At 40.7% G+C, this 14,622-nt stretch overlaps 1 protein-coding gene across 3 annotated transcripts in view; it reads right to left on the bottom strand.

Annotated features, from left to right (window-relative positions):
- The window catches only part of MYO5A (myosin VA), a 103,106-nt gene that overhangs the window by 65,003 nt on the left and 23,481 nt on the right, over nucleotides 1–14,622 (bottom strand). For all 3 annotated transcript variants that reach the window (XM_051628236.1, XM_051628234.1, XM_051628235.1), the window contains exon 4: nucleotides 10,886–11,030. In XM_051628236.1, the coding sequence (XP_051484196.1) occupies nucleotides 10,886–11,030 (145 nt within the window). The remainder of the gene's footprint in view (nucleotides 1–10,885; nucleotides 11,031–14,622) is intronic.

The raw sequence follows: 14,622 nt of genomic DNA, 5'->3' as shown, positions 1-14,622 counted from the left end.
TTTGAGAAGGGCTCAGGATGGAGGAAGCACCACTCCCACTGCCAGTGGACATCTTCCATGTGTACAGACTGCTGGAACAACACTGACTCATCACTGACAGTTGTCATGACTAAGACAGTTTTTAAAAATTTCAGCTGACCAATGGAAAAATGGATGCAAAAAAAGAAAAAAAATATTCAAGAAATGAAACATTAAAAGTCACTAACATTAAAGACACAGTTGTCAATTTTCAAACCATTTTCATTCCTTAAGATCACTACACTCATTGAAGCTGGTTCCCTCAAAAAACAAACAGCTTACTGTATCACAGCCATTATTTCCAAAGCAAACTGCCCAAACAGATCAGGATAATCAAGACATAAAAACTGAAAAATCCATTCAGATATATTTGTTTACCTTCTTCGTCTATACCAATAGAAAATCCCTCTCTGAAGCAGAGGACTAACACTAAACCAGTTAAAAACATACCATCAGGAAGTATTTCAGAGGGGACTAAAGAAGCTCTGAGCTATTCGATTTAATCATCAAAGCACAACATTGTTTTTGTGGTTTTTTGCTTCCTATGACTGATGCATTGGATGTATCACATGATCTTGCCTTTCAGACTCATGACTCCACAGCAAATAATGTCAAATAGCTGTATATAAGCACACACACCACAAAAACATCCGCCTGGGAAAGCAAACAAAAGGAATTAAGAATTTTGTACGTCGACCTCAATATTCTTATCAATCCATCCATACCCAAGCCACCAGCATTTCTACCTGGCAAAAGGGTATCATGAACAGCTGACTTAAAAGATTCTGATATAGACCTGGAAATGCTTGCCTCTAATGAACTACGTCAAAGTTGAGCTGTCTCAATGCCATGTAACACAGATGAGATTGGCAGAAATTATCAGAGTGAAATATCCTTAATATAACATGAAGAGACCAAATAACAGGGAAATTTTATGAGAAGAACATTAGTACTTACTTTGCCTTTGATCCTAAATTATCTACGTGTGTTAGCCCTGAGGACATTGCCAAGGTGCTGATGTTTTTAAGGAAGTTTCTTGTGAGGGTTGTGTGAAGGCCACCACCCATCTTCCCTCACTGCTCCAGTGCTAAGAGGTTTAATTAAATCTACAGCCTTTTTTTTGTGGAGTTTCTACTGGTTGCTTGTCTTCTTTTGGAATAACAGGTTTAGGTTATGTCTAAGGGCACCAGCCCGTGGCACATGACAGTTCCATTTGTTATTTAAATGAAAACAGCACAAACTGCTGCTAAGGGTGTGATCCTCGGATCTTCAAATGTTGAAATAACCCACTGCTTCAATGTAAGAACAACACAATAAACAGCTTTTACTTAATCTAGCTGTGACAGTCCAGTTGCTTTATCTCACTGCTGTCCCTCCACTGCAGTTCTGTGGTAATAAGGCAGACTTGTAAGCCTGAAACTGCTTTACATTTTCAAAACAGTGAATTTTGAATGATCAAAGAACCTGATGCAAACTCCCAGAGAAGGAGAACCTGTGACTCAGGGTACACTTGGGAGAGATCCTGTTGTCAGGGTACATACATAGCTACCACTAACATCAATATGTATCCTGCCCATCAAAGACACAAAAGGAACTTGGTGAAAGGTCATCCTACAGCTGAATTCTGGCAGCAGGAAAACCAACCCAAGAAAATAACTAAAAAACAAATGCCATTGCTGGAAGGTCAAGTAGGATTCATTCTGAAAGGCTGGCATGTCTGAAATCTTGCTGTCCTTCCACTACCTGCAGCCACTCTGAGAGCCAGAGAATTAACCTGGGACCAACACAAACCTAGTTGAAGCTCAGTGACATGTTTTACACCCCGAGATATGAACCAGACTTGTAAACTATGCAAACATACACGTACATACATGCAGCTGACATGACTGTCTCCAGCAATATAAATGCAATTCTGACCTAAGTAAGCATCCTATTTTTTGCAATCTCTCAGCATCCCAGTTGCATATTTGTGACAGCAGAGGACCAAAATAACCTGCAGTATCTACAGTCAGAACATTCACACATCTTCCTATCTGAAAGCATGACTAAATAAATCTGTTTCAGAAAGACCAGTTTTCCCTCACGAGGCAGCTATAACAAAAACAAGGGCACAGAAAATTTTTACCGAGAAACTTCCTCAATTGCTAAGCCGAAATAAAAGTTTACACAAGGCACTGAAAACAAAAGCAGTGTGGAAGGGCTAAATACCATTGTAACTGCTTTATTAGTGTTCCTAAATAAGTTAGATGTTATAGGAATAAAGAAATACATCTAATACTCCACCTGTTCCAAACAGCTTATTCAGAGTTGGAATAATTATCCACACAAGAGATTTTAAACTCCTTTCTTGTGAAATCCATAGGCTTTCATCAGGTGTCAATACAAAATTAAGAGTTCTCTGTAGTACCAAATGTTTTGTGAGCTTCACAGAAAGCAGCTTGATTCACTTATTAAGAAATGTAGGAAGGAACTTCCCAGCCACAACAAGCTGAAGGGAGCACTTGTCTTCAAGGGGCCTGTCATCTTCCAACATTGGAAAGCGAATGCAGAGCAGAGAAGTGCTGGGAAAAGATTAAAGCAGCAGCAGGACAAATGCATGGTATAAAATGACATTATACCTTACCTGAAGGTTCACTAAATAGGTCTGATTTCAATAAACATTGAAATAAAGTGTTTCCTAAAAATAACAGTGATTGTAAATTTGAAATCAATATACGTCCATATTTTTTTTCGTAGAACACGTTTCTTTTTTCAGCATGAAGTGTGGGAGAAAGACAGGATTTTTTTTTGAAAGAGCTCACCAGCCTGTGCTGTCCCCAAGACCTGCTCTCCCCAGTTCCCAAGTCCACTCTTCAGGCAATCGTGTTCACTTCTGTGTGATGCTTCCGTTGTTACATTTACTTGCTTTTCTAAAAGGCCAAAATTGCTTTTTACTCTCACCCTAAAATGAAAGGCAGCTGTAAAAGCCACCAGCCTCAGAAGGTTTAACACAAGTCAGTGCAATATACTCAGCCTCACCTTGGCCTAAGCGCGGCCTTGCGTGGCAGCAAACAAGGCTGTACACGTTTAGCAGCCCTTGCTCAGTGCAGAGGCCTTTGAAATCCAGCCCAGGGTGTGCAGCATCTGTTAGAAGCCTTTATAAAAATTGGCAGCTCCACAAATCCAGGATTTGTTTTTCAAGTAGAGGTAATTCAACTGCTCAATAAGTAGAAATTCATGCAGCAGTTTTCTAGTGCTCTCAGACCAGCAGCAGCCGGGTCTGGCCAGCCTTCCTGGGACTTCTCTCACTGAGGACTGTAGGCAGCACCTTGCCCTCTGTCAACCTGCTAAACAAACTCATTTAATGACAACATTATTTGCAGCCCTAAGTAAGTTCCATTATCCCATTTCTGGATTTGGCTTTTGGCCTCCTTAACGTGGGAAAGCACCTCCATTTTGTCCTCTTCCATTCCAGCTGCTTCCTACAGCCCACATAACACAAGCACGTCTTCCCATCCTCTCCCTGGAGCTGCTGAGCCCCTCTCCCTGGGAGGTCACCTTCCTCTGCAGAAGTCTCCCCTGCAACCAGGCACCACCAATAAATGCCACCCCAGTGCTCTACCTTCACTTCTACTGAAGGAAAGCCTTTTCCTCCTTGCAGGGCTCCACTGCACAGCCCTCCTTCCCTGTGGAGCCACATCATCCCAGCATTCCCAGGGCCAAAGCCTCCAAATTCACTTGCACTGGCACATCCCACAAGGTGCGGCCTGACACAGATAATTATTTTTTCCACCCTCCAAGGGCTGTTGTGTGGATTAACAAGGTAACTTCTGTAAAACGCCCAGAATGTGCAAAGTGCCATGAAGTGCTAAGGATTATTATCAGAGACTAAAGCGCTTTGAGACATTCTGTGGTGATGTGATGGGGGGGACAACATGGAAAGCAAAAGTGAGTTCCTACTGCTGTAGCGCAGGAGCAAGAGTCACTTCTTGCACAGAACAGCAGTCATGTTCCTTGGTCTGTTCACCTGCACACCCTGTGCCCATCAGCTCATCCTGACTGTCTGGATCTGACATGCTCTGACCTGACACATCCCAGTCTCCATGCAGGAACAATTCAGAGACATGTTCAGCTGCACCTTGAGTCACAGCAATTGCTGCCAACTAAGCACTAAATGAATTACTTGTAAAATTACTCATTTTCAATAGGCATGAAGCATTAGTCCTACTAGCCATGTTCTTGAACCACATTTCTAAACGTATTTCCAGTTTAAACTGTTTTTTGATCCTAACAGAATTTCTCACTGACATCATCTGTAGCCACTGGAGAAAAGAGGCCATTCTGAGAACAGGCCTGGGGGCTGGCAGCTCCATACCTGGAACCAACCCTGGGCTGATCCAGGCATGGTTACAGCACACCAGCTCTGCCTTGCCTTCTACACAAGCAGAAATTGACACACCAGGCTTAAAGGAGACAGGCTTTGGTGACTGCACGTAAAGTGCCTGGAAAACATTAAGGCTTCTGTGAAAGCAAATGTTATTATGCAATTTATGTTACCTGGCACAAAGACCCCCTCAATGCTGTAGGAAATAAAGGCATGCAAAAGATAGCATATTGAAAATACAGTATATTGAAAAAAAAATCAGCTTGTGGAGAATGCTACCAGAAAACCCACTTAACTGTTGCACTATCAACTCTGTTCTCATGTATTCTATTGTCAAGCCGGTGTGATCAAGTCAGCAGACACTGGATCAGGATTTTTGATTCAGCGGTTCTATGCCCTGCTTCTGCCATCTTGGTGAACTCACCAAAGTTGCTCTCCTTCTCCCAATGTCTGTTTCAACTTATAAAATCGAAATAATTACACTGCTCTCTTCTGTAGAGGACTTTGAGATCTGCTCATGGAACGTGCCAAATAAATGTGAAATATTACTATCATACATAAGCTGAATTCTCTTAAGTCTGTTTCAGCTGCCAGCTGAGCCACTCTGAAAGACCTTAAGCTCTTAAGCATCTTTTGGTCCTGTTAACAACAGCTCGGTAAAAATGTTCTGCAATACTCTCAAAAGCAATAGATGTACTTTTGTTAAAAAAAAATTAACAGATCGCACCACTTGCCACTTTAACTGTATCCAGGAAACACAGCTCTTGACTGGAAAAATGGCAAAAGGTGAAAAAATAATGAATTGACAGTAATATCTCTCACACATACAAATGAAGAAAACTGAGGTCAGCACATGCTGCAAAATCATGACAGACTGCACCCCAGAGGAGCCCAAAGATGAGCCAGCACTATGCAACTGATTTATCCAGGGATTAGTCAGAAGTTGCTCCTGCAATAGTTTAGGAAAGCTCACTGTTAGCTACAGGCAGGACATCTTATATGAACTCCAGCTTCCAGCTATGAACATTCTTAACCCTTTTATTGCCTAAAAATTGTCACTGCTCAGATTAGTAGGTCCCTGATGTTACATCAAGTTGATTACTCCATTTGCTGTCTTGTATCCTTAGCTTCATAAAATGTCAGACCCAAAGCAGAAGAGACTATTCCAAAATCATTTGCTTCAACCAGGGAGGATTATTTCCCTTTTCATTCTAATTTTAACACCAGAGACCCAAAAGCACCATTTATTTTCAAGGTATTTAATTTTAAAAGCTGTATGTCAAGGCCATAACTCAAGAAAGCCCTTGTATGTGTGTACCACACCAACCTCAGCAGGCTCTCATTTCATAACTGGATGCAGATCTGTGGCCAGGGAGGTGATCTTGGCCACACCTTGAGTACTGTGTTCAGTTTAGGGCCCCTCACTACTGAAAGGACATTGAGCTACTAGAGCACGTCCAAAGAAGGGCAACAAAGCTGATGAAGGGTCTGGAGTGTATGTCTTAAGGCTGAGGAAGCTGGGGTTGTTTAGCCTGAAGAAAAGTAGGTTGAGAGGAGACCTTATCACTCTCTACAGCTACCTGAAAGGAAGTTGTAAGGAGGTGGAAATGGGTCTGTTCAATGAAGTTACAAACAACAGGATAAAAGGTAAAAGTTGCACCAGGGCTGGTTTAGATTGGATGTTAGGAAGAATTTCACCGGTTATCAGGCATTAGAATAATAGGCTGCTCAGGGCAGTGGTGGAATCACCATCCCTGGAGGTATTTAAGAGTCATAGAGACATAGTACCTAGGGATATGGTTTAGTTAAGGACTTGTCAGTGTTAAGTTGATGGTCGAACCCAGTGATCTTGAAAGTCTTTTCCAACCAAGGTGATTCTGTGATGGCAAGTTAATCATCCCCCTCCTGACTTCTGCCAGAGGAGAACACAGTATCCATTTATTAGACACCTGTAAGCAAAGGAGCAGCTGATCAAATGTGCATTTTTATGAGAGGACATCTTAGGATGATAAGTTAACTGCAGACTGTCAGTCAAGGTTCTTTCAAAACACCTACTCAATAGCTCACTACACTCCTTTTGAACAAAAAGTGATTAAAAAAAAATCTTCCTCTAGCTCAAAGCCATCAGGCACATCCTGAAAATGTGACAAAACAAACAGGCAGCCTGCTTATTAAAGGTAATTTAATGAAAAAGATACACACTACTATTGCATAAATCATTATACTTTGTCCAAAAAGAAAAAGCAAAACTTTAGAGACTGATGATTTAAACACTTCTTTTCTGTCCTAGTATTTATTGAGTTTTATAGGGATCTCAGCAGCATGTAATTCTGTTTGCAAATGTTACTTTTAACTTGCACTTTGCTAGACAACTTGACTAATTAAACATAAATTAATTTATTCAGTTGAAAAGCACTGAACTCTGCTGTATATATGTCATCAACCACAAGTAGAATGGAAAAACCCAACCAACAAAGCGCTGATAATCTTAATTACTGCAATATACCCTTACTAGGCAGGCAAAGGGATCCTGACTAAGAGTGATTTAGAACTTCATGCCCTAATAGTGTTAGGAAACTGATAATAATAAGTCTTATATGTTAATGCAGTTCTTAACAGTTTCAAGAGTATAATCATCAACATTTCTCACTGCAAACCATACAGTTAAAATCAGGACTCCTGCTGAATATAACAAAGAAAATGAGCTGCACCTGCTAATGGTTATGATTCCTAATGAAGCTGTAATGCTTTCAATAAATAAAATAATCAAATACTTGCCAACTGATGGTTTGCCTTACTTGTCAGAGTTATGACAGAGGGGGAACTGTGAACAATGAACTTCTTCTTTGCTAGTAATTTGGAAATGCTGACTTACAAAAGTGGTATGTATTGTAGTTCAAAGGGTTCAACAAACACAATCACCTACATGCTGACATCATGATCTGTATTTCTGAGATAAAATTAAGTTCTTCAGTAATAACTTCCTTTCTTTTAAATTTCTCATCTGCCTTAAATATTGTCCCAAACCTGTGTACATCTGCTCAAATGAAGCAAGCTGTCCATTAACAAACAATACATTGCTCGTTACAGCTGTTCCCACAGAACCCCAGCAGACCCCAGGCCGCTCTGCACCAGAGCCCTGAGGCAGGAGGGAGCCCCTCAAACAGATCCCCATCCAACCAGTCCTGCTCCCTCCCACTGGGACATGGTGGCAGGTGCATCTCCTGCTGGGACAGAGGAACAGGTTGGTGCTGGAACCCTGCACCTGAAGTCAGGAGGGTCATACCACCCAAAACAATGCAGCTACTGGTCAGCACGAGGCCCACACTAACTTTCAGTGTAACACCATTTCAATGCAGTTATAAAACTAGTTCATTGCTAATTTTGGGCACAGCACAGGAAAGGTGTTGGAAATAAAGCTGTCAGTCTGTGCAGAGGAGCTGTAGGAGATGAAGAGGGAAAAGGAAAAAGGCACAAAGATAGAGATGAGAAGAGGGGAACAGAAGGGGAGAGCAGGGAAGAAGGGGGTAGAGTGAGTGGAAAAAAAAAAAGAAAACAAATAATAACCCAAAATGAAATCAGTCTTAAAAGAGCTGTTCGTGTTTTGCTGTGCTGAAAAAGACAAGAAGCTACTGAAGAAACAGCAATCACTTATTTCATTGTCAGCTCTAGGTAAAGACAAGCCATGTTCCTATTGACTAACCCTCCTCTGGGCACTGGTGACAGAACTGCTGCTGAAAGAGGAAACAGTGGATGCCCAAATGGGCACAGCACTTCACAGCTCACACACACCACACCCTTTGCCTCCCTCTATGCAGAAAATTTCACATACAAAGGTACCTTTATGTGCTGCTTCATACTGAACTTAACCTGAGTACCACTTTTCCTGCACATCCAGATGTGAGCTCCAGCCCTCTCATTCCAACAGTCAACATCTTTGCACTCCATTTTTCACAAAGATGTAATGCAAGTATCTAGTGTTTGATCACTAGCTTTCCTGATTGCTGTCATGAGGAATGTTCCATAGCTAAAGAAGAGCACCGAGATCATTTAGTCACAATCATGCACATGGAAAGAGTTTCCCAGTCACAGCAGATGGACTAATGAAGCTGGCAAGAACAAATTCTGCATCATTAAATTATAAATTAACAAGACCACCTAAGGAGCAAACATTTAGAAGAGCTCACTGAAGCCTCATGGATAGGAGCATCATGACTACTTATTCCAGTGATCGTTTAAACATGGAGTTAGGAAAGATCATGAACAACAGAAAAACAAATCTCACCAATTACATGCATAAATGCAGATTAATGCCATATGAGTAGCTACCATATGAATATTCAATACAATTATTAAAGCATTAATAAAACAGTTGCAGACAATCTGATTTGCATTTTTTAATAACCAGCTGCAAAAATGGAAATCTGAATATTTTTTCTTTAACTTCATAATTCAGGAGTGAAAGGTGATTTGTTCAGAGCATAGAAAGTATTGCTGAAGTTAAAGGGCAGGACAACTGATTAAGGAAATGGAACCAGCATTAGAACATGAAATTCAAAGAGTAAACTGAGTGTATCAAAATTACAGGAAAAGTTCTTAAAAGCAAACAAGCAAAAAAATAAACAGAGAGAAAATGAAATAAACAGAGAGAAAAGGAAACAAACATTGAAAAACTAAATAAACAATGAAGTTGTTACTTCAGTGTAGAGGATCTTTTTTCGATTTTCATTGCATGCTCAGATTTCATTTTGCACCTATGAAAGCACTGACAATTGTTCATAAAAGAATAACAAATCATTTATAATGTGTTGTAGACAAACAAAGGAATTAATTCATTAACACAAAAGGATTAAGATCATTTCCCTGCTTATATAATTTCTCATCATTTGTTTCAAAAAGGAACTTCTACCACATCTTACTTGTTGTTATTCAGGACAGCAGAGTTGCTGGAGGGCACAGCAAGAGCTGAAGAGCAATTAACACAAAAAGAAAAAACCACAGCAGGAACTGCAGCCAAAAATCTCAGCCCTCCCAGTCTTCCTCTGACAGCAGAGAATGCAGATGGTGGCAGATAAGAAACCCCTCCTGCCCAGGCTTCAGCCAACAAGCAGATCGAGTACAGGTGATGCAGAGGTTTGAAATTTCACACAGGTGAGAGGTCAGCCCACTCCAGACAGTCATTACAGGCAGCTGGTGGAGAGTGATCCCCCTGCAACCTCCCACTTCCACTGCTTAACAGTAAGAACAAAAGTTCTGGGCATTTGGTTTCCTTCTACATACAATTGCAGGGCACTGCACTGTGCCTCAGACATAAAAGAAGGCTAACAAATTCTTGTTTTTGTAGAAAATTTAGAGGGACTGGAATAGCAAGTCTGCTTAAGGCAACAGTGATCTAGATCTGCAGAACAACAGTGATCTAGACTGAAAGAGCCACAATCCAGATGTGACTGTCATAACACACAGTTTTGCCTTTATATACCCATAGCAGATCATACGTCCATTTTCTTAACAGAAAGGAAGCAAGACAAATACTACTGCCATTCAACAGTGCAGGTGCAGGGTATTTTTGAAACTGGCTATTTCACAGTTACCCCGAGTCCTGACATGTTGCACTGCACTGTACCATTTTCTTTTGGAATTGTCTGTTACATGGTACCATGAATCCCCATGCTCAGGTACACAGCTGACTGACTTCACAACACATGGAGCATTTCATTCATTCTACCTCTCTTAGGGATTCTTAAATGAACAGATAGCTAATTTCAAATATTAACACTTGATCATTTTTTAACCCATTCTCCCCTTACCTTCTGCTCCTGCAGAGCAGCTTGAGGGTCATAGTAATGCATCCCGAGATCTGTGACTGTTTTACTTGATTAATTTGATCACGTATTGTCCAAAAGGAAACCTGAATCAAGAGCTTCCATCTAACTACTGAGGACACCAGGGACCACCTTGGTAACCAAAGACCATGCAGTAACCCAAAAGATCTTTATCCTAGAAATGAAATATTTTATAAGCTCCTCACATTGACAGGCTCCAGAAGTGAAGGAGAAGTTTCTCATAACCACTTTCCTTGGGCAACAAGTTCATTTTCATGCAACGCTTAAAGAAGCAAGGATTTCCTCAGCAGCTGTTATTTTCCTGGCACTTTTACCTTTAAAAATCCACTCATGATTAAAAAGTATCTTCACATTTTGCTAATCAAATTAAAACAACCTAATCTTATAAAGCACTGGGCTAATTTGAGACCTAAATACTGAAGAGATCCACGGATATCCATGCTCCCTGTCAGCAGCCATGATCTCCATGGCATTTGTAATGCTTTACTTCTCACTAACTTAGACAACTTCTCCTCTTGTGAAATGTACTAAACACTGGATAAAAGCCTGATCTTGCAAAATATTTAACGAGCTATAAATTAAAGAGAAGGCCGCTAGCCAGAAATTTTAAGTCTTACTGCTTTTAGAAAAGGAATTAATTCAACACTGGTGGTCTACAAACCTAGCCATCTGCTTATATGCTTCCTCAGCCACTGCAAAGATATGTGGATCCATATCCCCCATGTTCTGGCCACTGTAGGCATTGATGATGTCTTCGCCATAGATGGGCAGCTGTTCATAAGGATTTATGGCCACTAAGACAATACCTACAAAGGAAATGAAACAAAAGGAATTATTAATCATTGTTTCAAAATAAACAACAAAAAAAGACTCTAACACCAACTACTGTTCTAATCTTTCTAAAAATAGTAACTAGAAAAGAATAAGGATCTTATATTACTGACTTCAACAGATACCAGAGTATTACCAGAGTTTACTCCTACCCTGCTTTAGGAAACACATCCAGGACAACTTTTTCATTTTTTTTCTCTATCTGCCTTCTGTACAGCAACCATGCATGAAACAACCAGATTCAGAGCATGCTGACTTGAACTGAGCCTGCTCAGTATAGTAAACCAAAGAATGTGTATTGTACTTCCCTGCATTTTCCTGTCATTTACAGATGATAATGTGAGTTGTGAATTAGAACTACCACACAGTAGTAGTTACGACTGTCAGTTTGGACACGTGAAGTGTGTTAAACCCTTTACCCTTACACTGTGCCCAGACATAACATCTTCAGTTTTTGTAACAAGGGACTAAGTAGAGTCAGGTTGTAATTTGGATTCCAGGACATCTCTACCAGTTAAGCAGGACAACTTCCTGCTCAAAGGGATTAGAAAACCAAACCAAACCAAACCAAACAAACAAACAAACAAAAAAAATCCAAATAAAATGTAGACCTATTTCATGAAGGCTGATGAACAGCAATACACAGCCATGTCAGGAAATTAATCAGAACTTCAGAAGGCCCCACAATACCCTCATCTTACACATTTATGAGTATAACTACTTAACACTTCCCATTTTCTAGTTTTTCCATCCCAATTAAACAGCTGCCTTTTTAATATCACCCACTAAACTCATGATGCCATCCTTTTGCTCTCCCCACACAGGAAAACTCAGTCTTGCTCCATACATCCTTCCTAACCACAAAGTGAGATCTCAAATGCTTTTGGTACAATTTTCTTTTTCATGACAAGCAAGGATTGCTCTGCCCACAGGGATGATTTCACAAAAATGACTTTTACCTTTCTCTCCTGCAGCATTTACAAGGGGTAGGTAACACTAATTTGCTCCATGCAGGGGTGAAAACACTGATCACTGCCACATGAGATGCAGCTGTGTCAGGCAAACTGTGCTCTCTTGACATGGTAATTCTTCCTCACCTTGGCAATCTGCTAAGGGGAAAAAAAAAACTTCTAATTTTAACTGTGGCCATTTTAAAAATAGAATTTCTCCTTACATACATTTTTTATGCCTAAAAGTGACAATGCAGGCACAGATGGCTGCACTCTGACTACAGCAAGCATGTTACACATGCTCCTTGAATAACCATCCCTGAAGAACCTGCACCAGAAGCATCACCACAGCACTCAACTTGTTTCTAAATTTACTCAGAAATTCACACACACACACACAGGCACTACCTCAATGCAGATTCCCATTCCCCTCCTCCATGCAGATCACACAGTGTTGTGATATCTATCTAAGAAATTTTCCATGGAAAAGCTGGGAGAAGTGAAAGCATCTATAGTCTGGCACTGCTGCTGGGAGCACCACTCCATTTTTAAATCTTGTCATGCATTTAGAGACCAAGCACAAATAATAACAAAAAAAAAAAAAAAAAAACCAAAAAAAAAACCCCACAACAGTACAGTATCTTTCAGGAAGATATCTGAGAGATCTCAAGCTATTTCCTCAAATATATAGCAAGTTTTATGGCTCGACACACCCATGCAAGTAGAGTCAGTGTTTTTCCATCAGCCAGGACTTCCCTGAGATTACTGAGGAGCTTGAGTGAAAAGTCTCTACAAAAGATTATGCCAAGTTCTAACACTGTAGTGATGAGCCAAAAATAAGAGGCGGGTTAGGGAGGGGAAGGAACCTCAGTGCTAGCAGACTAAAGGAATTTTTTCCGTGTGGGTTTTTAACATCTGCCCTTCGTAACCATGAATACGTAGTAAAAAGTTAGGTGAGGCCACACTGCCAAGCCAAGCCTCCCAGGCTTGCAAGTCTAATCAGAGACATCAAAAATAAAGCCCTATGAGGCTTCAGACAATTCCCTCCTGCATTTGGTCACATTGGCAAAAATAAACCCTTCCATTCAAAACAAGCAGCCCCGTGACAAGTCTCCAGCATAATCTTCAGTATCAAGCTGTAAAATCAACAAGCAGCTACCATCTGCTTAGTCCAATATCCAAAACCAGTAAGTTAGGAATTACATGCTCTCCAAGGAACTTTTAAAACAGCCTGTCTCACAGGACTATAATTCAGATTAATTTATATATAATTTTCTCTTTATCTCCCCTAAATCATGTTGCTGATTTAAGAAATCTCATGGGCCTCCCCAAATCAGATTTACATGTGTTTTCATTCCTACAATTACAACTAATTGAACTCTGGCTACTCTTTTTGCCATTCATGGCAAGTAAGTGTACCTAATGCTTTTATCTTGGATGTATTCAACCATCTGTGGACAAGCTGGATATTAGTATAAATAATTTATTATTTTAATTTAAAGTTTGCTCTCCTGCAGAGGAGGCAGTATTTTATACATCTGACCTAACCTGCACTATTCACTGAGTTTTCATCACAGATATATCAGTTTTTCCATGAAAGCATTCAAATCTTCCTTTGTAACTTTTCAACTTCCTTCATTTATTCTCCATTTCATATTCCCAACAGTAAAGCAAAATGAAAAATCCCCTCTGAATTGCTGAGGAAAGGCTGACTTGAAATTAAGAATTCAGGAGGTTTTCTGTTTAAAAGTCTGGATTGCTTCAAAGTGAAAGTTTGAAGAATTTAATATCCATTTGACATATTACACTAAGGACAACATGGCACTAGAAATTAATTCAGCCATGGACATTCATCCACCCAGCTCCAGTTCTGCTGGTAGAGAACAATGTTACCATCATTCTCTTGGTGGATGAATGTGTTTTTAATCTCCTTCAGGCTCAATCAGCTGATTTAGCTCAAACCACCCTCATGGGCTATTTAAACTACCCTGGCTCATGTGTGAATCAAGTTAAGGAGGCAAATAAAAGCTCCTCCTGCAGGCAGAGCTCTAAGGCAACAATCTTTGCAGAGGGGAACTAACTGGTACAGAGATCAGGAAGTGGCAGAGCAGCTTGAAAGGTGAACATCTGTGGCCTAAGTATCAGGTTTTTAAAGGCCGACACACTGACTTTATTTTCCTTTGCTTATAGCATAATGTCCATGTGGCTACATCCCAAGCTACCTAATCCCCAGCACACTGCATTCAACCTCCTTCACCTACACCCTGACCACCAGGAACCCCCACGCTACCAGATCCACATGTTTCTATTGAACCCACAGTTAGTTCCCAGAATCACCGCTTGTTTGGAAGCGGAACAGCTGACCAAGCTCCCCCATCCCAGGCCCTCTGGCAGGCCCGTTCCACCAACAGCTAAAGGCCTTCCAGCCCTAGGAGAAACTACAGAACCAGCCAAACCAGCAACTGAAGCTGCACCAGGGAAAAGACGAAAACAACATGTTTTCCCAAGGCAGCAAAACAAACGCAGCATGCAGCATGCTCCTTTTGAAAGCCTCTTAGATGATGCTGAACGCGAAGCACGTCTGAAAGCAGCTGAAACACACACCAGGCTGGCTGTC

Source organism: Apus apus, chromosome 10, assembly GCF_020740795.1.
Source record: "Apus apus isolate bApuApu2 chromosome 10, bApuApu2.pri.cur, whole genome shotgun sequence".
Lineage (NCBI taxonomy): Eukaryota > Metazoa > Chordata > Aves > Apodiformes > Apodidae > Apus > Apus apus.
This window is presented reverse-complemented; position numbering and strand designations above follow the sequence as displayed.